The sequence below is a fragment of the Cyclopterus lumpus genome, chromosome 24, assembly GCF_009769545.1.
Source record: "Cyclopterus lumpus isolate fCycLum1 chromosome 24, fCycLum1.pri, whole genome shotgun sequence".
NCBI classification, from domain to species: Eukaryota; Metazoa; Chordata; class Actinopteri; order Perciformes; family Cyclopteridae; genus Cyclopterus; species Cyclopterus lumpus.
Window position 1 is genome coordinate 12,007,965 of NC_046989.1, and position 23,266 is coordinate 12,031,230.

Genomic DNA, 23,266 nt, shown 5'->3' on the forward strand with positions numbered 1-23,266 from the left:
TCAACACCAGCCACCTGTCACCCAGAGGTAGATTTTTCTTTGTTGGCTCGCTGGCGACATTGAAAAGCAATCTTCTTCTAAAGGTTCTTTTGTGGTGAACAAACCATATGAAGCTTGTGAATTCTGCTGTATCTTTACCACCCGAGAGCTGTAGAGAACTTACGGTTGCTTGTTGAATCCACAGGCCTGGAAAAATATGATTGACAAAAACAAGTGGGCATGTGTGCACAAAAGTAAGACCTCTTTGAACTCGTTTGTTCCTTGGTTTTAGGGTGGAGTGGGAGTGGTGGAGTTGGACAGATCTTGGCGGCAATGGAGAATCCTCAAAGCAAAGGGGCCTGCTTCAGCCCTCCTCTCTCATCTGCCCCATTACCATCACACACACCTCTTGACATCTAAATAGCCCCCCATGCTTTGGCATGCAGGGTCTCCGAATGCTTCTTTTACTTTTCTTTTCTTTTTTTTTGCAGGCCATTGCTCACTGTTACAGACAAGGTCCACAGCGAAGCTGTGAGCACGGACTGACGGGTGTCTCATATGATCAGTGGCTTTTAAAAGCCGAGCACGCACAGCTGCAGGTCAAATTTAACGCTTGGCTTTTAGAATTCTGTTCCAGTTGTTCGGGCGCAAGCTGCCTCACTGTAACTCTATCTGCATTTCTATCTGACTTTGATGCATACAGACCAGATATGGAGCAGGATGTTGGTGTTTAGTTGTGGACTAGATTAGATCAAATACAGTTAAATGTGTTTAAACCTGTCCTATAGACCAGCTATAGTATTAGCTGATTAATGTACAGTAATAGAATTCATGGGTGGTGACCGTTTTTTCCCCCTAAAACTCTCTAAAATAGCAACTCTGATGTTTATACTCCGGCTACCAAGAACTTCAGTCCGCATATGCTTTCCAACAGGTTAATGCAAGGTGTAGGTAATGTCAGATGTGGTGTTTGAATATATGAAGTAACATGTTGCCAGTGATAACACACATGCTTGGGGTTGACTCTCACTGTAAGAATAAACCTGCTATCAAACACAGCTGAAGAGAACTCTGCATGTGTTTGTGCAAGTGTGCAAGGGTGTTCGCGTGTGTGTTCTCCTGGGCACTTTAAGACTGGAAGTTTACTGTGATACTTAAATTCATTATGTTACAGTATAATTAAATCCTGTTGAAGTGAATAGAACTTTAACAGCAATTTTGTGTGTGTGTGTGTGTGTGTGTGTGTGTGTGTGTGTGTGTGTGTGTGTGTGTGTGTGTGTGTGTGTGTGTGGGTGTGGGATAGCGGTCTACCTGCCCTGTGCATGTCACTTCGACCTGAATTTGAAAATCACTTTTATGTCACACAAAGGGTTTTAATCCCACAACAATGACTTTAGCCTCTCCAGCAAATGATACGTATCTCAGGTGAGTCCGTAGAAGAGAAAATGAGTGCTGTTTGTCAGCCCTTCATCTTCAAAATTCCAGGAAAGGTGTGCGTGGGTAGATAACCTGGAGGACTTTTATGGAGCACTGAGAGGATTTTCTGGGAAAGGTCGCTGCCTGTGTTTACGCATGTGTGTGTGTGTGTGTGTGTGTGTGTGTGTGTGTGTATGTGTGTCTGTATTTGCATGTGTTCAGAGTATCTTTTTAGCAGATGCTGCACCCACAATGCACCAGGACATGAGTCTAAATTTAAGGGCTCTGTGACAAATAAAACTCAAAGGCAGCCATCACAACCCACTAGAGCTACTATTGGATTAATGTCTTACCGTGGTTTCAGAAAATCATGCCATCATGTTATGATCACTTTGTGGAAGTTGCGAAACTAGATGTAACCCAAGGCTGATGCTGGTTTTAAGGCAAGTAAGTCAGTTGCATGATGGTGTGTGACCAACTGAGCTGCTGGTACATGGCAACACATCAACTCACATCATGCAGGATGACACTAGTCGAGGTTTCTCTCTCTAGAAGGGCTGTGCTTCAGGTATCAGTAACTTTAAGATGCTGTGGGTGACCAGCCATGGGTCATTTATTAAAGAAGCTGCTTTGGGGTTCTTTTGTTTCCTGCTGTGATCAGCCATGACTGAGAATAAGTGTGTGTGTTTGTGTGTTTGTCCAGGAAACTTCTCCCTTTCCCTCAGTCACTGCTCCTCTTGATGGTGGACCTCCTCCTCTAAACCATAGGCCTGTCCTTGTCGGGCGGGTGGAGGCTAGAGGATGGGTGCACAGTCTTGGAGGTGGTTGAGGGTAAAGGTTAGAGGTATCAGGGGTTATATTCATGCAACTGTGTGTGTGTGTGTGTGTGTGTATGAGAGAGAGAGAGAGAGGACTGTTGCATGCTTGTCTGTCTGTATTAAAGCCGCTAATGAGAGTCAGAGGAGGTCAGACCCTGAGGAATGCTCTTTTAAACTGCATTTCAATCTGTGTGTGTGTGTGTGCACGCACATGTATGCATGGAGAGCCAGTGGACAACGAATACATGTGTGTGTGTCTCCATCCTCTTGTCTCAAGAAGTCTTTAACTGTCACTTATTCCCCCCCCCTCCCCCCCACACCTCCATCCTCCATGGGCCCCCTGCTCAACTAATCACCCAGTCAGGGAATCAAAGCTGCAGCTAATGGGGGGCCTGTCTGTCAGTGGCCTCCATCGTCAGAGAGGAAGGTTTTCAGCGTGGCACAGCAGCTCAAACGAGCCCTCTGGGAAGGAAAAGAGAAAGGGAGAGCACATGCACATCAGGCAGACCAATAGGGCATTGTGCTGCAACATCTCACAGAGACATTGATACAGATACAGACAGAAGTCACTGTGACGATGTTAAATGTCGAAAGAAAAAAGGATAAGTACAACTTTTCTTTGTGAAATGTCAACTATCTGACATTATTTTGTCATGAAATAATGTGTTTATGGGTGAATTAATGGAGCTTTCGGTAGGTACATACAATACAGTCTAAATGATATGTGTTCATTTGAAATCAATGCATCTCAATTATGCTGCAATGTATTTTTCAGGCATAAATGCCAAATATTTGCTGGTTCCAGCTTGTCAAATGTGAGTATTTTAAGTTTTTCATCGTCATATATGATCAATATATGACAATATGATCAGTGAACTTAGTATCTTTGGGTTTTGTAACTGTTGGATAAAACAACAATTGTGGCGACTTATCACATGAATGTTTCACCATTTTCTGAAATTGAATAGATAAAATGATTATTCAGTTAGTTGAGAAAATTATATTTGTTAGTTGCAACCCGGATATCGGTCTACACCTTTTAAAATATAAAGCTTATAGGAACCGGAATTAGGATGCTCAGCTGAGGGTGATGACAACCCGATACAGTCAATGCTGCTGCAGCGCTCAAGTGCTTATCAGAAATAGTTGTTGTTGTTGTCACCCCCATGGATGCCTCATGGTATTATCATTGTCATTTTATTTCCTTTTTTACTGAGAGAAATCTACTTCTTCATTTTAGCACACTTGAATGAACAGCCCCTCCTTCCAATTATATACTGTTATCAACCCAATTACAGAATTATATCCTTTTGCATTATCGTGAGAACTGATGTGGGCACGTTTCAGACATGTTTCCACTGCACTAAGAAAGCAAGAAGAGAGGTGTGTCTGTATAGGGAGAGGTGTGCCTGTATAGGGAGAGGTGTGCCTAAGTACCAGCCGCATGCATTTACTTCTTTGGAGACACTCCCTTGAGACCAGCAGTGTGGCATAAAAAAGGGTATTTCAAGGCACCAGGAAATTAGCTTCTCCCAAAATCCATCTATCTCAGATTAAGGAATCTAGTTGTGTTTTAAGTGACAGTGGGAACGGTCTCATATTTGAGGTGTCCGACCAGTTATCCAGTTACCCTCACTGGTTCCCACAGGCTTCCCACCTCACTACATCATGGTTTGGAATTCCAGAGTGTCGGCTCCAGCTGGGGAGTGTCCGGTTGCCCCTACGGACGCGTCCAAGTGGACAGACGTTGATTCAGGTTCACATTCTTAAGAAGCTTTCTACACAAAGTCTTTTATCTGGTTTCGCTACAAACACAGTCATTACCAGGAAATAAAGCGTTGCCCTTGATTTATTCAAGGAATACTCACTGCTGAGACTGTGCATGAACACTGGATTGCTCTCTTTCACTTCCTGACTGGGACATTTGCCCTTTGACCTGTGCCATAATTCATTGTGGCCTGTTGACGTGGGAGCCAAGCCTTAACCAGCGTGTTCTCTCTACCTGTCTGATCTCTGTCTCTCGTTGGGGCCCCACCAAGGCAGACACTGCAAAGGCACCGTGTCCACTTTCAAAGGCTCATCTCCTTGTGTTGTTTTTAGGGGTTGGATGGGCTGTGGGGAACCTGTGGAAGTTATCCATGTGGAACCCCGGCCCATCCACATTCCCACGAGGTTCTTTAGGAGCTAATTAGCGCTCCTCACACCTCAGTTTGGGGTGTTATAGAAGTTCACCAGGTGATCATAAAAAACTGATTCCACGAGAGTGAGTGAGGCTCATTGTTCAAGTTTGGTTCACAGAATTTACAATATTAACACAGCGAGTTTGCAGCCACATGTTTTTAAAAACACGTTATTACATTGAACCGCAGATTGTTTTGACTATGGGATGTTTTATCTCACCCCTTTGCCAATGGAGTTGAAGTGTATGTGCCTCGCAACACGGACCATGGTCTGTGTCTTTCAATTCGTCAATTAGTCCATCACCAGAAATCTCATGGACAACAATTTTGTTTATTGCATAATCATTAAAATCTTTACATGTCTGTAGGTTGAACACTCACTATTTTCTAAAGCAAACAATTAACTGAATAATCAAGAGAATAAAGTTGCAGATAAACGGCTAATGAACATTGTTTGTTTATTGTAGCCTTACTTAAAACATAAACACAGTAGACAGCTGTCTTTAAATAAGCTCTAAAAGGTTACATCTAAAGTTTGCTAGCCAAGTGGCTCAGCATCTCATCTCCTGTAGTCCAGTTATTTACGTGAGAGAGAAAGGAAGTGAGAAAAAGAGCCTCATCTGTCCGTCCACACTCCCCCAGAAGATGAGAGCTGCAGAACAGAGAGTCTAGAGGAGCTGGCATGCGCTTAGCGATGATGTATGAGAGTTACAACCATTATTATATGTCACACACACACACACACACACACTGGATCAGGTATCTTTTAGACAATGTGAGGCCCCAGTAAGGTTTCTGTATGTGGGTCTGATGATGCACCATGGGAGCTGAGAAGGCTTCATGGGAATGAGTGTGTGAGGTGTCCCCTTGCTCTCTCTCGTGTGTGTGTATGTGTGTATGTGTGTGTGTGTGTTGTAGCTGACAGAGACTCATGTAGTCCTTTTGTGCCTAAAGTGCTGCTTGTCCATCAAACACTCTACAGTAGTAGTCATAGTAGTGACCATAGAGACTCAAATGCAATATGACCTTTCAGTAATATAAAGTTATGTTGTCTCGGTTTCTGACAAAGCATTGCGATTGGACGAAAGTTTCAGTAAAATAAAGATGTCATGTAATTTGGTACCAATTATAGGGAACATAAAAACAGTGCATGTAGTGACTAGTAGTGGTTTTAAGTGAACAGATAAATAATAGTAGTTACAAAGTTAGGTCGAGATTATAAGCAGCTGGAAACTTTACTTTTTATTTTTCTTATATTTCTTGCATGAACTTTACAACTGAGAAAGATAAAATCACAAAAGGCTTTGGCAGAAAAATGTTTCGCTATCAATTCCAGTAGCTGAGCACCATCTCCATTTCAGAGGGACAACTAAAACATTTAAATTATTCATTCATTTCCAGATTATTTAATTGACTAATTAAATAAAGCAAATCCCACCAGACAGCAATATGCCAGAGCCTAAATTGACCTATTGATAATACATTTTACTATTATAAACTGAAACCAGTAAATATGTTTGTCGGTTGACTAACTGATGAATCAACTAATCATGTCTCCACTCCATTTCCCCCCATTAATTGATATCAAATTACAGTCTTTTCCTTAAAAGTGAGACGTAAAGTGTTTTCAGAAAAAAATATAGAAGCAATAACGGCAACTCTGCTTATAATTTATAATTAGGTTAACTGTATTATTCCATCAGTCCGGTTTGTGTGATAATAATTCAATACTTCCTCCTCTCCATCTTTCTGTCAGACTGCCAGTCGTTGGTGGCTCTGCAGGTTCTGACCGCCCGCTGTCAGGGAAAGAAAAGCTGTTTGGTTCGAGCCTCCACCAGAGACTTTGGAGAACCGTGCTACTCCGGCACCAGGAAGTACCTCAGCGTCATCTACACCTGTGGTGAGTCCCTGTACACTTTTACTGAGGGCTGAATCTTCCTACCACTAGGGGGTGATATCCACTCACTGACCGGCGTGTCTATGTTTAAGAACTGTATGTATTGTCAAGGTATGATCATGATGCTGTTGGGTGCATAGTGTCTCAAACATGAAGCTCAAAGCTTCTTAATACATTTTCCATGTTCAAGTCACAACTCCAAAATGAGGTCAAGAAAAACAATGTTGGCGCTGTATCTTCTATTTTGTCTTAACACCTTGAGAATGATGGTCTTCCTTTTTATCTGTTCCCCGCCTCTGGGCTAATCCTGACTTGTCAAGGCTGTAATACATTAACCCATTGCTTGGACACACACACACACACGCACACACACACACACACACAGACACACACATGTGCACACACGCTGTCCAGACTCCTCCAGCACCAGGAATTGATCAATCAGCACCATGGCCTGGAGCCTCTCCTACCCAGCAAAATCACTGGCACATAGATCAAGATCCAGACCAGGATCACTGCTCCGCTTGGCATTTCTATGTGATCTTTGAGCTTTTAATTTAAAACTTGGATTTTATAAAATATCTGATCGTCTCCACGGGGTTAGAAAATCACTATTATGTGAGTTGCATTTTCTGCTGTCCCTCCACATCACCTTTAATGCTTTTGAATGAGCTGAATTAAAATTCTTAAGTTGTGATCACACTTCATGGCTCGTTTATGGTCTGGTCCTTTGTCTCCAAACGCTGTGTGTTTGTCAGAATACTGTTGTCCAAGAAACCATACATCCTTTTATCTCAGCAACAACCGGTGCGCGCAGGCAAGAACACACAGACGACCATTCAGCTGTGTTTATGGAGTCGCTCGGCTCTGACTGACCTCCCTTATCAGTCGCTGATAACACGACGTACTCTCCTAACAGCTCCGGTGCTGAGTTGGGTCAGTAAATGTGCGAGGTATGCAGAGGATGTGGGACGGTGTAAATGTTCAACAACGTGAGGGGGGTTAGGGATGGGGTGGCTGCGCTGCGGCGGGAGCGGAGAGGGTTGAACGTGAGTAAATCAGTCTAGCTTCTGGAGACATGAAGTCACTGGTTGCTCCAGGCTCCAGCAAAGTGGTAATTTTGGGGGATCCTCTTTCATTGGTGGTCGAGTGTGTGGAGGGTTGACCCCATTTGTGTTGGAGTCGGGGACGGAGGATGTCTGTCTGCACATGATTGGTTGCATTTGTGTGTGTTTGCGTGTATGTGTGCATGTGTGTGTGTGTGTGTGCGTGCATGTTGGTCTTTGCAATATTTTGTTCCGACTGATGAAAGTGGTACTTACACAAAGTGATTGATAGCCCAAGATTTATTTTCTTTTGGAAAATAGGATTTCCTTTTGCTTTAAAATCCACGAGGTGAACTTTGAGTGTGAATGCGTTTCTGTGAGTTTCTCCTCCACTAAATGAACCCTGCTGCCTGAAGGAGGTGTTAACCCACTTAAAATATTAACTGTCCCTGTCTAAGTGCTATTTTAGTTTTTTTTGCCTGCCAAGAAGAACATAATTTAAGAAACGGCATTGGGAGTTAATGTGTAGGTGTACTGCACACACAAACACACAGGCATGAGTCCATGTTTGATTCACATTATGGACTTGCTATCGTCTCGGCTTGCCTGTGATTTATAAAGCCATCAACTCTCTGAGCTCCAGCTTCTTCCTCACACGGCCTCAGGGGTAGACTTGCTCCTGAGCAATAACACAGCAGCAAATGGCCCGGAACCTGCCATCAGTCTCCTGGCAGATCACACACACTCCGCACAGCCGCCACTGTCAGGCTTCATTTCCATGCATTCCCCCTGGAGGAAGTCCCTACGGTTTGTTTGTTTGCGCAAATAAAGCACTTTTCAGCCAGGAGTCTTATCACAGCTCTAAATATTTGACATCTCTTTATTTTAACAAGATGGAGTTTAAAACAAGTTTGCAGCAATGGGTTCTGTCTTGCAAATCATATACAGCCTAAACGTGGACATATTTATTCTCAGTGCAGCTGTTATGAATGAGCTTCTGAAGCTGCAGGAGTACATCCATCCGTACGTTTGATGAAAAAGTGCGAGGTATGTAGGGGATGTGGGATGAGTAGTGTAATTGGGTCTTTCGTTCATGTGTAGGAAGCGTCCTATTTATACAGCTTGCTCAACCAGACCTCGGAGGCCCTGTCCTGCAGCCCCACAGCATCTTCCTCTGCGCTGTGAGTGAGGAAGAGATACTGCATACGTGTGTGTGTGTGTGTGTGTGTCTTTGTACCATAAAGCCCAGCGATAACTTTAAACGTCATTTAACTAAATGTGATTTATGGACCTCCACGTTGATCAAATCATATCCAGAAGAATCCATCTCTCCTTCCTGTGTCAGCAGACACATAGCCCACCCCACACAGAGCACAGTGCTCTTCCTCCCCTGAGAGGTATTAAAGCCTGAGACTTCCCTGAGCTGAAGAGTGTTCACCGTGGTGTAACGGACCAGCCTGAACAAGACACACAGCCTCTTTTGAACCATGCAGAGCAGACTTTCAGGGGGATGAAAGGTTATGGAAAGCCTAATGAACAGGTCTAATTTCTGAGGAGGAAATGGATTAATTGCGGCACTTCGCTGGTTAACATGGGGTCTGGGTTTGGAGAAGGGGGACTCGGTGGAACAGGCAACTCAAAGTGGACATTATAGAATCTCTAAAAGAAATCCTCATGAAAGTATAATGAGTACATTAATATCCTATTTCTGTTTTCAAATAGGACTACTACCACTACTATGGCCTTTGGACAGGATGCATAAACAAACTATATGCAGCGTAGCTGCTTAAACATTACTACGTACCAAATATAACGATTCTTTTGACCAAATAGTCGCACCTCAAGGTCTCAATGTTTACGAGCCTTTCTTTAGCTTGTGGTCATATCATGCAATCTAATCAGCAGATGGATATTGCTCCATTGTCATAAAAACATAGATTATTATAACAACCTACAAACAATATGTTAGTTAAAACAGACTCACAGGTCAGTCAGGGAGGGTTAAAGAGAAGGAAATATACAGAAACAGCGACTGTGCTTCTATTTCTGTGTTATTCTCAACAAACTCATCAAAAAGTAATATTGAATTTCTTACAATAAAGGAGGTTTTCTATAAAACTAACATACGTATTATAATATTATAATAATACTGGTGGTTGTCAAAAGAATTGAAATGAAATATACTAAAATAACATTCCTTCATTGTCAAAGCTGGTCTTCAAATTCAATTTCCCTTTTATGTTTTCACTAATTGTTTATTTTGTTCATATCTATTCCTTTAGCAATTAGGATCCTGAAGGACAGAGGTGTGGTCACCAAACGGTGCTCCCGTTGTTTTCAATGGACACAATCCGAGCAGCGGAGGTTCTGGCAGCCGGCGTGTTGGGCGCTGATTTAGATATAACAGGGAAAAAAGAGGAAGATGAAGATGTAATTCAGAAACTTGAGGGTTTGTATTATCCCAATTGGTTCTGCAGACACACACAGATGCATAGACACAACATATACATGCACAGAGATACTTGGGGTACACAAGCCACACACTCCTCCGACTCCCCCGCACACGTTTGAGTCTCTTCAGCAGAGGAGGCTGAGGGGAAGCTGTTTATTTTGGCCCAGATGTGTGCAGCTGCAGTCCAGGCGGGCGGGCAGGCAGTAGCTGCTGCAGTGGGATGGTAAAATGTGATTGTGATGTTTTTCTCATTTTACATATTGTAAATATTATCATATAATGTGTAAATATGACAAATAATCCATGCATGAAAAGGACATTTCCCAAGTTTAATGGATATCATTTGGGCCCAAGATTACTTTACTATCTTAGAACGAGAATCATTATTCACTTTTCTCAAATCATAGTGATAGTGGCTCATTTTAAGTATATTGCTTTTTGCTGTCTTACTGCCAGCTATGTCAATTTTTTTTTTTCAAGCTGTACCTTGAATTCTTTTAACATTATTTCACCTGAGTGCACGGACAGATTGTACAATTGTAGAAATTAAGCTGTCAATCACAGGAAATCGGCCTAACTTAACCCTCAAATACTTTGCCGATAACGTCAGAGGATTCTTGCTCTCATTGCATCATTCTCCAGCATTTGACCCACGCCCATTGGGTGTTTTATCCTTGTAAAATAAACCAAGAACCAGGAAGAGGTGTTTAGTCTTTGACCCGAGTGTGATCCGCGGTGTGTCTGTTTTTAGTGAGCGAAGAGGCAAGCGGAAAGGAATGAAGTGGCCCCTCCGAATGCTCCCCAGCCTCGTAACACAAACCTGACTCTGCAGAAACCTGGAATAACAGCCACAGCTGGCACTCACAGGAACACTGCTGCGAGAAAACACACAGCACGTGACCTCAGCTGACCTGTGTGTGTTGCATTAATAATGGTAACGGTTGGTTCAGCCAATGCCCATAATAGGCATTTCGTTTGATTGGTACGGTATAACATCATCTCTAAACTGTCTAAAGGAACCGGCTGAAGGTTGAAGCCACCCAGGGTGTGGTCTCCGGTGCAGGCCGTGAACAAGGAGGGAGTTGTTTTTTGGCGGGAACACACTGTTGCCGTGGTGATTTGCTGACGCGAGGGGTTGTGGGACTGTGCTTTGCCAGCAGCTTCAGTCAGCTGATGTCTGGCCCTGCACAGTGTCTCGCTGACTTGTGTCATCTGATATCTGCAACATGATGCACCAAATACAAACAAGCAAATAAGAACGTGTTAAATCCCACCTTCATTCTAGTCTCCTTCAAACAGACTTGGTGTTATGCAGTGTGGTCACACAACATCTAGTTTAATGCCCAGCCGATGTGGTCACCGGCCCTGAGGGAAAGTCTGTAAGAACTTTAATCTGATTAAAATGCATCTTGAACAAAATGGACAATGTGTTAAATTCCCTTTTAAGTCCTCACGGCTTCTCTGACTTTCCCTTTTGTTTTTTTTGCTTTCTTTTTTTTCTTCTCCCACTCACATGTTTGACACATGTGGCTTTTTGGTTTCTGCTGGATTACCGGTACTCTCTCCCCTTCAGTGTTGCTGATTTCTTTGTCCACCCTTACAACCTGCAGCCTTTCATCTCATCCGTCGTCCTTGTTTTTCTTCTGTCTCCATTCTGTCCACCATTTCCGACCCTGCAGACAGCGATAGCCTCGAGGCTAGAGCTGGAAGTTGACTGGTCCATGTCCCTGACTAGATGAGGAAATGTGAGTCTGGTCATTGGGAGGGGTTGAGTTATGCAGATACTATTGTCCTAGTGCCTTTGAGCAATGCACTTCACTGCCAAAAGCTTCCCAAGTTTCTCAGTGCCACTCACACGTGGCAGCTCCCACATTAAACTCTATGCAACACATCCAAAATACATCATTCTGTTAGTTGCATTATTATCTAATCCTTTAAAGTTGTTTTATTTGATATAATAAAATGCAACACATGTATCACTTTAATTACTTTGAATGGAAGACAGCGATTTCTCCAAAGCAAGAAAACAAATAAAGTTTGAGGCTTATGAAGTGTTAATAATTTGCAATCTAATCAGCAGATGGATATTGCTCCATTGTCATAAAAACATAGATAGTTTCAAATAGCTTATTATAACAACCTACAAACAATATGTTAGTTAAAACAGACTCACAGGTCAGTCAGGGAGGGTTAAAGAGAAGGAAATATACAGAAACAGCGACTGTGCTTCTATTTCTGTGTTATTCTCAACAAACTCATCAAAAAGTAATATTGAATTTCTTACAATAAAGGAGGTTTTCTATAAAACTAACATACGTATTATAATATTATAATAATACTGGTGGTTGTCAAAAGTCACTGCATGAAATATACTAAAATAACATTCCTTCATTGTCAAAGCTGGTCTTCAAATTAATTTCCCTTTTATGTTTTCACCAATTGTTTATTTTTTTCATATCTATTCCTTTAGCAATTAGGATCCTGAAGGACAGAGGTGTGGTCACCAAACGGTGCTCCCGTTGTTTTCAATGGACACAATCCGAGCAGCGGAGGTTCTGGCAGCCGGCATGTTGGGTTGGCTATGCAAAATTTGTACCTGTTGGCTATGCAGTTAAACACACAGCAAATCCTTCAGGTGAAAGAACTTTAGCTAAAGCTAAATGGCGGATTGCCGCAATAAAGACATTTGTAGTAACTTCTCACCTGGCCACTTGGTTCTACTCACTTCTCAGAGCTCAGTCATTTTCCTTTTCCCGCTGAGTGTTGCACCGTTTGATATCCATCACTATTCACTTTTTGTAGTGTCAAGGTACCAACACTTAAAAACGTCCCTTTAATGGAAAGCTGGAAAAGGGAATTAGGCTGAGTGCTTAGACTCCACCCTCTACAGACTGCTTCGTCAACATGGGGAAGCAACAACAGAGAGCTGCACTGATACAGACACAGAACACAGGACACTGCTGTGTGATACAGTCAGAGACAACTGCTGTACTCACTGAGTATGATTCACTCTATATATCAGCTCTGTTGGCAAATGTCAAAATGTGCATCGTCAGCAACACAAGATAAACCCACACATTGATAATACAGTATCAAGTTTGGATGTGGAAGGTTTCAATGAGGAACAGTGGTGCAATAGAACTGAGTTAATTTCTTTCAGTGCTCTTTACTGTTAATACTTGATACCGTTTGTAAGTCTTTTTATATTGTATTAAGTAAATAATTGGAATATTAAGTTTGCTTATTAAGTGCATTTGGCTCCCCAAGGATGTACTTTATAGTTTAGGATCCAGAAGTAGATTGTTGAATTTATACGTGTTTATAGTTAGAGACTTTGTATTCTATATATGGATGTATATAGTGTAGCCCTTGCTAAGTGTGTGTTATCAATGGCATTAGGTGAAGATTTATGGATTTAAGTTAATTATTAATTATTTGTTTTTCTGCCTTAACGCTGCAGTAAATGTTGATTTTCAGAAATGCTCACTTGTTAGATTCCCTTCCTACTCGCCTCCCCTCCCGTTATCTTCATTGTGCAGACGGCCTCATGACATTGTCGATAATCAATGTCAACATTTGCCCTCCGCACTTCAAGTGAGGCTACAGGTCTCATGAGCACTGGTCTGTATGGGGCCGGGACAAAGAGGGCCTCTCTGATGATCATTTTGGGGTCCGTCGCTCCGCTGCCGCTAGTTAAAGCCACTCATGTCCCTGTAACCGTTCCAGCCCCCAACATAGCAGGCGTTTTCCAGAGCGGAGGAATGTTCTGCGTTTGGCTTTAGGCTGTTTGTCTGCTTTAGAAACGTTGGATAATAGGAGCATGCAGTCACGTTAACTGAATGCACAAACATTATATACACACAGACACAAACATCTCTGCCCCCCCCGTCCTGTGGTTATTTACTTGGCCTGTTTCCCCCAAATGAGCAACTGCCTCTTTGTTGAGTTGGAAACTGCAAAATGAGCAAAGCTCTGGACGAGAAGTCGCTTGCCAACTTTGTTGGATTGAAACAATCGTAAAGTGTGTGCACTACTGTTGTTGTGTCACTGAGTCACAGCGCGCTCACGGCGAAAACTCTCAACTCCTTTATGCGATCCGTAGTTCTTGTTTTCGTTTGTATGGAGAGTTGAATCGTGTGTGGGGGGGGGCAGACTAATGCTTTCCAGTCTGTGGCTGGTTTCAGTTTTCCTCCTGCGGTGGACGGAGTGGAGAGAGGAATGGAGAGAGGAGAATTAGTGGAGGGGGCGGCCTAGGGGGTGGGAAGCACGGCCAGAATTTCCCAGGGCATCTTAAGTTGGAATTATAGTTCTGCAGGATACATTTAAATGTTTCTGTGAGCGATGTTCTGGGTAACTTTGGGTCTAAGAGGATTGCAGAGAAGTCAATTCGGGCTCCTCAAATCTTGTTGTTGTTTGAGGAGGAAACAATTAAGCCATATAATTCAATTAATTTGTATATCTTTTGTTTTGAATTTGGTATTTTATCAATACAATTATTCAGTTAAAATCACAGTGTGTATTTTCTGACCACTGCTGAGGGATGTTTTCAAGAGTGGGTCCCGGTTTTGTTTCTACACGTGCACGCACACAAGGGTGCACGTGCACGTGGCAAATAATGCCAAGAAAGTCAGGGAGGGAAACGACTGCAAGCTCGCAAACTGGATCGAAACGTTTAAGAAATCAAATGTTTTGAGCAGGTGAGAAAACACTAAATGTAAATATAACTTTTTTGTTGAGAAGATAACTCCACAGCATACCTTTAATCAAATACCTTTCATTTAGCATGTTTATATCAGAATTGTAGGGAACAAAAAGTGCATCCCTTAAAGACAGAGAGCATTTGTTATGGTGTATAAATGTATTTTCATAACGGTTATGAATGGTCAAAATGGCAAAAGAAATGTAAACCCAAAATGTCAACAATGTCTGAGTGTCCAACACGCTGATTGGTTCCAACTTCCTGTCAGGAAAATAAAATGAAAACCATATTCATGTTAGACAATTCAATTCTCTGTCACGGAATATGTCAATGTTGATATACTGTCACAATATAGTACATTTTCTAGGAAATCATTCGAGAAAAAATGTGAGCATAAAATAGCCAACAAGTCAATGATCTCTATAAAATCCCAAGATTTCAATAAAGCAATTGTGCTCATTGATTTGCAACACTGCCGGCAACGGTATAATTTAGCCAGAGGCATTAAAGGGGCCATGTTTAGATGTGTGTGGAAAGAGCCTTGACAGCTTTATATGCTCTAGCGGTACACACACAGGGCATGCCGGCCAGCCTGGCCGTGCATGCTCCCTCATGTGCAGCCATGAAGGAGCAGCATGTTCCAGCTCCCACACCACAGCCCCACATCTACAATCTGAGCTGGATGAAATCCTCAGGTAATTTCCTGTAGCTGCACTCTAACTTTTTCATCGCTCTCTCTTCCGGTCATGCATACACTCATAGCCCCCTCCTCCTCCTCCTCCTCCTCTTACCCCAACTCCTTCCCTCCCCTTTCTACCTCTCTGGGACTGCTCACTCACACAGCAGTGGGCTGTGTAGGTGGACACTACATGTCCCTGCTTCTGTCTCTCTTCCCCCCCCCCCCCCCCCCCTCTCTCTCTCTCTCTCTTTCTCTCTCTCTCCCTCGGTCTCTCCCTCACCACCTCATTCTCTCTCTCTCTCCCTCGCTCTCTCCTGCTGTCACATTCCAGTTGTCCAAAGCCGGGTTTAACTTTCTCTCTCCCTGAGAGCAAGAAGGAAGGGGAAACTAAAAGAGGAGAAGCATTAGAAAAGCCTCATTCTCTCTGGATGAGAAGAAGAAAAAGAAGAGGAAACTCTCCATTTGGCTTAAGAAAAGGGGGAGTCACCATAAAGGAGCATACCTTTTTTTAAAGGGGCTATCCTTTTTCTTTTACTCCCTCCCTTCTTCTTTCTTTTTCTTTTTTGGGGCCGTAGCCTCTCATTCTGGTCGGACACACCGTGGACTATTCACGTGAGCGCTTGTTTTTACGGCAAAGCTACTCCCAGCTCTCCTGGCGGGACCGAGAGGAGGAGGAGGAGGAGGAGGGGGAGGAGGAGGGGGCAGCGTTTGACAAGACAGACACAAACACACGCTCAGAGAGAGAAAGTTCTTGCCTGGACACTCGGAGGATTTTCCATTCAGCAATGTGTGTGTAAGTGTCCTCTCGTCTTCTGTGTACACACTTCTAAATCTCCCCGCTTTATTCCAGCTACTTTTGCCCTGTGAGACCTTTGTGTTATTTAAGAAGTTGGAACATACCTCTTGTTTCCAGTCTTAAACGCTTTTAACTAGTAATGATTCTGCGTATTGAATCCGCTATAAGACTGTTATTACCGTTTGCTTGTTGCAGAGTTTAAATGCCTCACCATGCGTTGCACCTCAGGAATGTCCTTGTTGTTTCAGCTCTCGCTGTTAAGGATGAGAACTTATGAGTGGAGAGATTGGTGTGAGTGTTTGTTCATTATTTGGAGGATAGTGTGTGTGTGTGTGTGTGTGTGTGTGTGTGTGTGTGTGTGTGTGTGTGTGTGTTGTGTGTGTGTGTGTGCGGAACATGAGGAAACAAGTGCTAAGGAGCTGATAGAGGGACAGGTTGACTGACAGGATTAAACTGTAATTTCACTTGTGGACAGATGAAGCAGCATCCGTGTGAGATCACTTAGATACAGACAGTGCACACACTCGCGTACACCTGACTAGACTGATACCAGACAACACCTCACTCAGTGTTAGTACCTCAAACAGGAACAGTGGCACTTTTTTTAATGCATCCTTCTCTCTGTGTGTGTGTGTGTGTGTGTGTGTGTGTGTGTGTGTGTGTGTGTGTGTGTGTGTGTGTGTGTGTGTGTGTGTTGACTAATACAGTAAAATCAACAGTGGCAGCGAGGCGTTCACACAATGCAAATGCTGGTGCTCAGCAGGGTTGAGGTCACTGAAGAGATGTCGCCTAACTCTTTTCGTTATCCGTTAATCTGCTGAACATTTCTTGATTAATCTAAATAGTTTTGTTCTCTGAAATGTCAAAAAGTAATGCAAGGTTGCAGGGCCAGAGATGACGTCTTCAGATCTCGTGTTTCCTCCGACCAAAACACCAAATGAGCGTTGGACAGCTGAAACAATGAATCAATTAACAGAACAGTCATCCATTGATTTCCTACTGATCGACCAATCAATTAATCAACTAATCATTTGCTGCATGGGGCATTTCTGGTCTTAGGTCTAAGAATATTTTGGTTGAAATAATGAAATCACAATCGGTGTCACATTTACCTCCAACAGTAAAATATTTCTTTCATTGCAATGTTTTACTTTTTATATATTTGTTTGGATTAATTACTGTATGAGCAGTTACATATTCTGAAGTTCAGGACTATAAATTAGGTGAATTGGTTATTTGATCTTCTGTTTAGTTCTCAGTTTGATTTTATGGGTTTCAGACGGTGTTTACTGTGGCATTTAAAATGAATGAGCAATTGTAGGACATGAAAGATGTACGAGATTTTGTAATCAGAAAATGTACTTAATTGTCAAATACAAACCTGTAAACTGAACCAGGCTAATCAGACTCAACCACTCACCTTAACACGGACGATCGGTTCTTTTGAACACGTTTTACTGAACATGCTCAGTGTTAAATCCACATGCACTATTATTGCAATGTCTCTTACAATTCAACACACGTCTTTCCACAGTAGCCGGCCTTGAGCGCAGCACAACTGCAGGCTTACAGTAACTCCCCGCGGTGCATGCCCACCACCTTTACACACACGCCACCCCTCGTAAACAGGACGAAGAAAAGCCGGCGAGCCAATCTGGTGCAGTCAGTTCCTGTTCTCCAAAATGACCAAATTGCTTTGATGGCTTCCAAATGGTGTGCGAGTGTGTGTTGTGAACATGTGTGTGTACAGTAGGTCGGTGCTTGCAGTGCGTGAGCCTGCTGGTGTGTGCATGCGTCCACACCTACGTCTTTCCGTCGGCCAGGTTTCTCTCTAATTGACACGTAGCCGTTCCGCTGCAGCGCCAGTTTGTAGAGCCGGCCCGGTCCCTCCCAAACCACAAGGGACTCTTTGTTTGTAATTTATGAATTAGTGTGGGGTTTGGGTTACGAGAACAGGGGGGGGGGGCTGACGGCAAAGGAACAGGAACAAGTCCAGCCCGCTCCAGCGCTCGTTTTTTTTAATCTCGCTTATATGTTTATTATTCCTGATTAGCAGTGTGGATGTCCTCGGGAGATGGAGATGGAGATTGAGATGATGGTATAGAAATGATTAATGGGGATGATGATGAGCGGTCGTCTGTTTTTTTTCTTCTTCTTCTTTTTCTTTCTTTTGCACCCCTTTCCCCGCCACACACAGAGATGTGACTTCAGGTTTGACAATCCTGTGGCGATCTGTGTAAATCTGTGTCCGGCCATCAGATTAGGCCGGCTGCTCAGTTGTGAAAAAAGAAAGTGCAGGAAGTCTTTCTGCCATCCATTGGCTTATTTTTACTCTTTTTTTATCAAGTGGTTTTATTTACTTTGTCTAGTCTGAATGGAACCTGGCGCTGGACTAAGCGTTGGCCTGGTTTTCTCACAGAAAAGCAAAGCCCTCTTTCCTTTCCAACCCCCATTTTTTTCTTCTCTACCCTTGATTGGATTTTTATTCTTTTCTTCTCTGTTTTTGAAGCATGCATTCCTAATGGCTTCAACTCTCCTAAATGGGTGTTTTCTTTTTTCCTTCCTTCTGCTCTGCCATCCTTCCTTCCGTCCACCCTTCCTCCCTACTTCCAGAACAAGTCTTTCGCAAAAAAAGAAAAATACAAGTGATTTTGAAGTGTATGAGCGACGACTGGGTCTCCTGATAGCCAAAGCAGATGTGCTCCCCCCCCCTAAATAACTTCCTGGCATTCTTCAGCACCAACATGCAGCTGCTTGCAGGGGGCGCTGGGGCTCTCCTGTCCCCTCACCCTATAACCCCCCCCCCCCTCCCCGACCAACCATCAGTAATACCTGCACATCCTCATACCATTATCTGTATGGCTTCCCAGTGTCTCTACTCCCAATTAGAGCTGCAAGGTTGCCCCAGTCTCATTATTATACACCCCAATTCTGTATAAGCTGACGTTACAGACTATAGTTCTGCTTCCAAAACACTTTTTACTTTATAGTTCATTGACAATAATTTTTCCTTTCCTACTGGGCCAATACAGTGTTCTCCTTGAGGAGCAGTATTTTATCACTCCTCTGATTTCTGTGTTATTGCCCGGACTGGTCCTGGATGGAGGGATTTGAGGAGCCTCATTGCTGAAGGGACTTGTTTATCTCCCAGTAAGATTGTGGGGGTAAGTCCCCTGGATCAGTGGGTCCTGTTAGATTTAAAGGTCAGCGAGATGGGAGAAGGGAAAAAATGTCCAAGGAGTGTGCACATGGAGTGTGTGTGTGTGTGTGTGTGTGTGTGTCTGTGTCTGTGTGTCTGTGTGTGTCACATCATTCCAGGTAATTAAACCAGAGCATTGCACCATGACCAGTGTTGAGGAGCATGCCAACCATGTGTATTCATGTTAGTGTGTGTATGTTTGCTGACTTGCCTTTGCAGCCAGGTTGGTGCGTACCAGACGTGGGTTAAAATGGATGGGTGGTGTTTGACTCGGCATTGTATACGGAAAGTTGAGACGGCTTGAAAGTCAATCACGAGGGAAGCATTTGTTCTGGCAGGTGCCGTAAGGTAAGGCCGTAACACAAACAGTTTTTCGGAAACATTAATACAGTTTTCCTTTTAAATGAATTATTAAAATCTTGTTTTTCCAAAACAAAGTGTCTAAAGTAACCCAAGAAAGGAAAAACTTAACTAAGTCCCTCATTACATTAACTGTTAAGATGATGTTGTTTTTTGCCAATCAGTGAGTTCCTGTGTGAGTATATGTGTGGATTCTTGCCAGCACATATTACTGTTGGATTTCGTAGAGGACTGGCAAGGAGTAGCATGTGGTGTTTCTTTACAGCCCTCCCTCGCCTTCCCCTCTCCTCCCCTCCAGTTCACCCTGCCTCACTACCATTAAACTCAATTTGTTCTGAGAGGTAAGGATCACTATGAGTCCAGAAACATGTGCTGCACGGGCTGAAGTAGGCAAAGTAACTTGCTTTAGAGGAGGATTTAGTGGGATAGTGGGAAAAAGAAAGGATCTTTGTCTCAGAAAGGAGATTTGTATAACATACATTTCAAGTAGTTAATCATCAGCATATAGTTTGAATGTATGAAATGTTGTCGGCATGCTTTGGCCGACAACTTGCAGTGCTTTTTACGACGTTATTGAATTGAGAGAGAGAGAAACAAAAAGAGGGACAAAGACAGACAGTGAGAGGAGAAGAGACAGAGCACTCCTTTCATATCAACAAAGTGTTGGCTTGGTTGACTCTTTATTAGAAGTCTGGAGACTTTCCAAAAGCCCAAACACTCCTCAACAATCCACAGAGACTTCCAATAAAGGTTGAAATGTTATGCTGGTTTCCAATTTAACGAAGACCGAACATCTCAATGAAGAGACTCTGAGAGGAGGTCTCTATCTAAACATGTGTTTTCAGTCGGCCCACATTTAGAAGGTTTTAATATACAATAAACATGTGTTTTGGATTGCGTTGCCTTAGTAATTTTATCGCTGCTGTATTTCAGGTTTTAGAAATTAGCAGGCGTGCTTAATGATGTCTGTGGATTTTACAGCCCAGGGTTTTTGAATGAAGCATTAAATGACTAGCTGCAGATGTTCGGCACGTTTTCAGATGTTTAGTTGAAGGACCTTCTGCTGTGAAGTAAATTTGTGTAAGTGATATCTAATAAAGCACCAACTGTTTGTATCCCACTGCTGTTTCAACTTCAAGATGTGTCTGCATCTAACCTCAGCTACTGATGTTAGAATGGAGACACACATGTAGAGGTGGTTTACGGTTTCAGGATATTAACTTAAAGTGAAGTATAATTGGTGGTTTAGATATTATATATAACATGTGCTTATTTGAGCCTCAGATTAAAATCACTTCATCAAGTAGAGGAGCTTGACATCAGCCAAATGAATCGATTACCTCAAAATACTTTCGGGTTCCTGACTGAAGACCTTTTTGTGACATTGTAAAGAGCAGATGATCTGACATGGTCACAGCATGAGAAGCTTCACAACGATGCAAATCGGAGATTAAAGATTCGGAAAAACACAGAGCTCAAGAAAACATGTGATGCATCACGACCTCAAATGGCCGGGGTTCGTCCACTTAGCAATGTATCCTCTGTGCGTTACTATATATTGCTCTCTGATTGTTGCGTTGAGGGGTGAAAGGTTATCTGCCATCAGCAGTCGATCAGTTCTGTGCACCTGGCAAAGGTCAGGAAGTTGTTTTGGAGGAAGTAAACTTCACAGGCTATCTGTTGAATGTGTCTGATGGCGGTGATCAATCATCATTGTCTGATCTTTTTCTGTCTGTTCTTTGAGGTATTGAAACAGAAATTAAAAGAAGAATCAAGGCATAACTTGGATCTGTTTTATAGTTTTGGCCATTATGTAATTGCTGAGATTGGGGAATGCAGCGATAAGAAACTCAAGTGTTCAGATTCTGTCCCCCCAGGCAGCCGAACATTTTCAGCCCAATGAAATATCCATCGGTGTGCACTCACAATTATCTGCCTGGGGGGATTATTTCTTCCATTATGGTTTTACTTCCACATGAAGTGGTTTATAATCTCAGCTTTCCCCGTAAACAAGTTGTGGTTTTACGGAGAGTTATAACCTGGTTAGTTGGCTCATTTCTACATTTTGTTTGTGTAGGAATTAAACTAACAAGATGTAACCTGGTTAGGGAGATTTAGAGCTTCTGGTAGGTGTATTTCATTTTATTTTAGACAGATCCAGGCTAGCTGTTTCCAGTCTTTATGCTAAGCTAATCGCCTCCTGGCTCTAGTTAAACATACAGTGCATCCGGAAAGTATTCACAGCGCTTCACTTTTTCCACATTTTGTTATGTTACAGCCTTATTCCAAAATGGATTAAATTAATTATTTTCCTCAACATTCAACAACCCATAATGACAAAGTGAAAACTGTTTTTTGCAAATCTATTAAAAATAAAGAACGAAAACATAACATTTACATAAGTATTCACAGCCTTTGCTCAATACTTTGTTGAAGCACCTTTGGCAGCAGTTACAGCCTCAAGTCTTCTTGGGTATGATTCCACATGCTTGGCACACCTATTTCTGGGCAGTTTCTCCCATTCTTCTTTGCAGAACCTCTCAAGTTCCATCAGGTTGGATGGGCAGCGTCGGTGCACAGACATTTTCATATCTCTCCAGAGATGTTCAATCGGGTTCAAGTCAGGGCTCTGGCTGGGCCACTCCAGGACATTCACAGAGTTGTCCCGAAGCCACTCCTTTGTTATCTTGGCTGTGTGCTTCAGGTCGTTGTCCTGTTGGAAGATGACCCGTCGCCCCAGTCTGAGGTCCAGAGCGCTCTGGAGCATGTTTTCATCGAGGATGTCTCTATACATTGCTGCATTCATCTTTCCCTCAATCTGACTAGTCTCCCAGTTCCTCCTGCTGAAAAACATCCCCACATCATGATGCTGCCACCACCATGCTTCACTGTAGGGATGGTATTGGCCAGGTGATGAGCAGTGCCTGGTTTCCTCCAGACATGACACTTGGCATTCAGGCCAAAGAGTTCAATCTTTGTTTCATCAGACCAGAGAATGTTGTTTCTCATGGTCTGAGAGTCCTTCAGGTGCCTTTTTGCAAACTCCAGGTGAGCTGTCATGTGCTTTTTACTGAGGAGTGGCTTCCGTCTGGCCACTCTACCAAACAGGCCTGATTTGTGGAGTGCTGCAGAGATGGTTGTCCTTCTGGAAGGTTCTCCTCTCTTCATAGAACAACACTGGAGCTCTGTCAAAGTGACCATCGGGTTATTGGTCACCTCCCTGACTAAGGCCCTTCTCCCCTGATCGCTCAGTCTGGCTGGGCGTCCAACTCTAGGAAGAGTCCTGGTGGTTCCAAACTTCTTCCATTTCCAGATGATGGAGGCCACTGTGCTCATTGGGACTTTCAATGCTGCAGAAATTTTTCTGTACCCTCTGTGCCTCGATACAATTCTGTCTCAGAGGTCTACAGATAATTCCTTGGACTTCATGGCTTGGTTTATGCTCTGATATGCACTGTCAACTGTGGTACCTTATATAGACAGGGGTGTGCCTTTCTAAATCATGTCCAATCAACTGAATTGAGCACAAGTGGACTCCAATCAAGTTGTAGAAACATATCAAGGATGATCAGTGGAAACAGGATGCACCTGAGCTAAATTTTGAGTGTCCTGACAAAGGCTGTGAATACTTATGTACATGTTATGTTTTCGTTTATTATTTTTAATAGATTTGCAAAAATTTGCAAAAAACAGTTTTCACTTTGTCATTATGGGTTGTTGTGTGTAGAATGTTGAGGAAAATAAT

General features: G+C 42.9%; 1 protein-coding gene across 3 annotated transcripts in view; it reads left to right on the forward strand.

Annotated features, from left to right (window-relative positions):
* The window catches only part of LOC117727863 (protein eva-1 homolog A), a 69,450-nt gene that overhangs the window by 25,854 nt on the left and 20,330 nt on the right, over nucleotides 1-23,266 (forward strand). The window contains exon 5 of one of the 3 annotated variants that reach the window (XM_034528383.1): nucleotides 6,150-6,293. In XM_034528383.1, coding sequence (XP_034384274.1) covers nucleotides 6,150-6,293 — 144 coding nt within the window. Of the gene's footprint in view, nucleotides 1-6,149; nucleotides 6,294-15,441; nucleotides 15,960-23,266 lie in introns of those variants that run through there. The other 2 variants (XM_034528384.1, XM_034528386.1) reach the window with 2 other exon arrangements.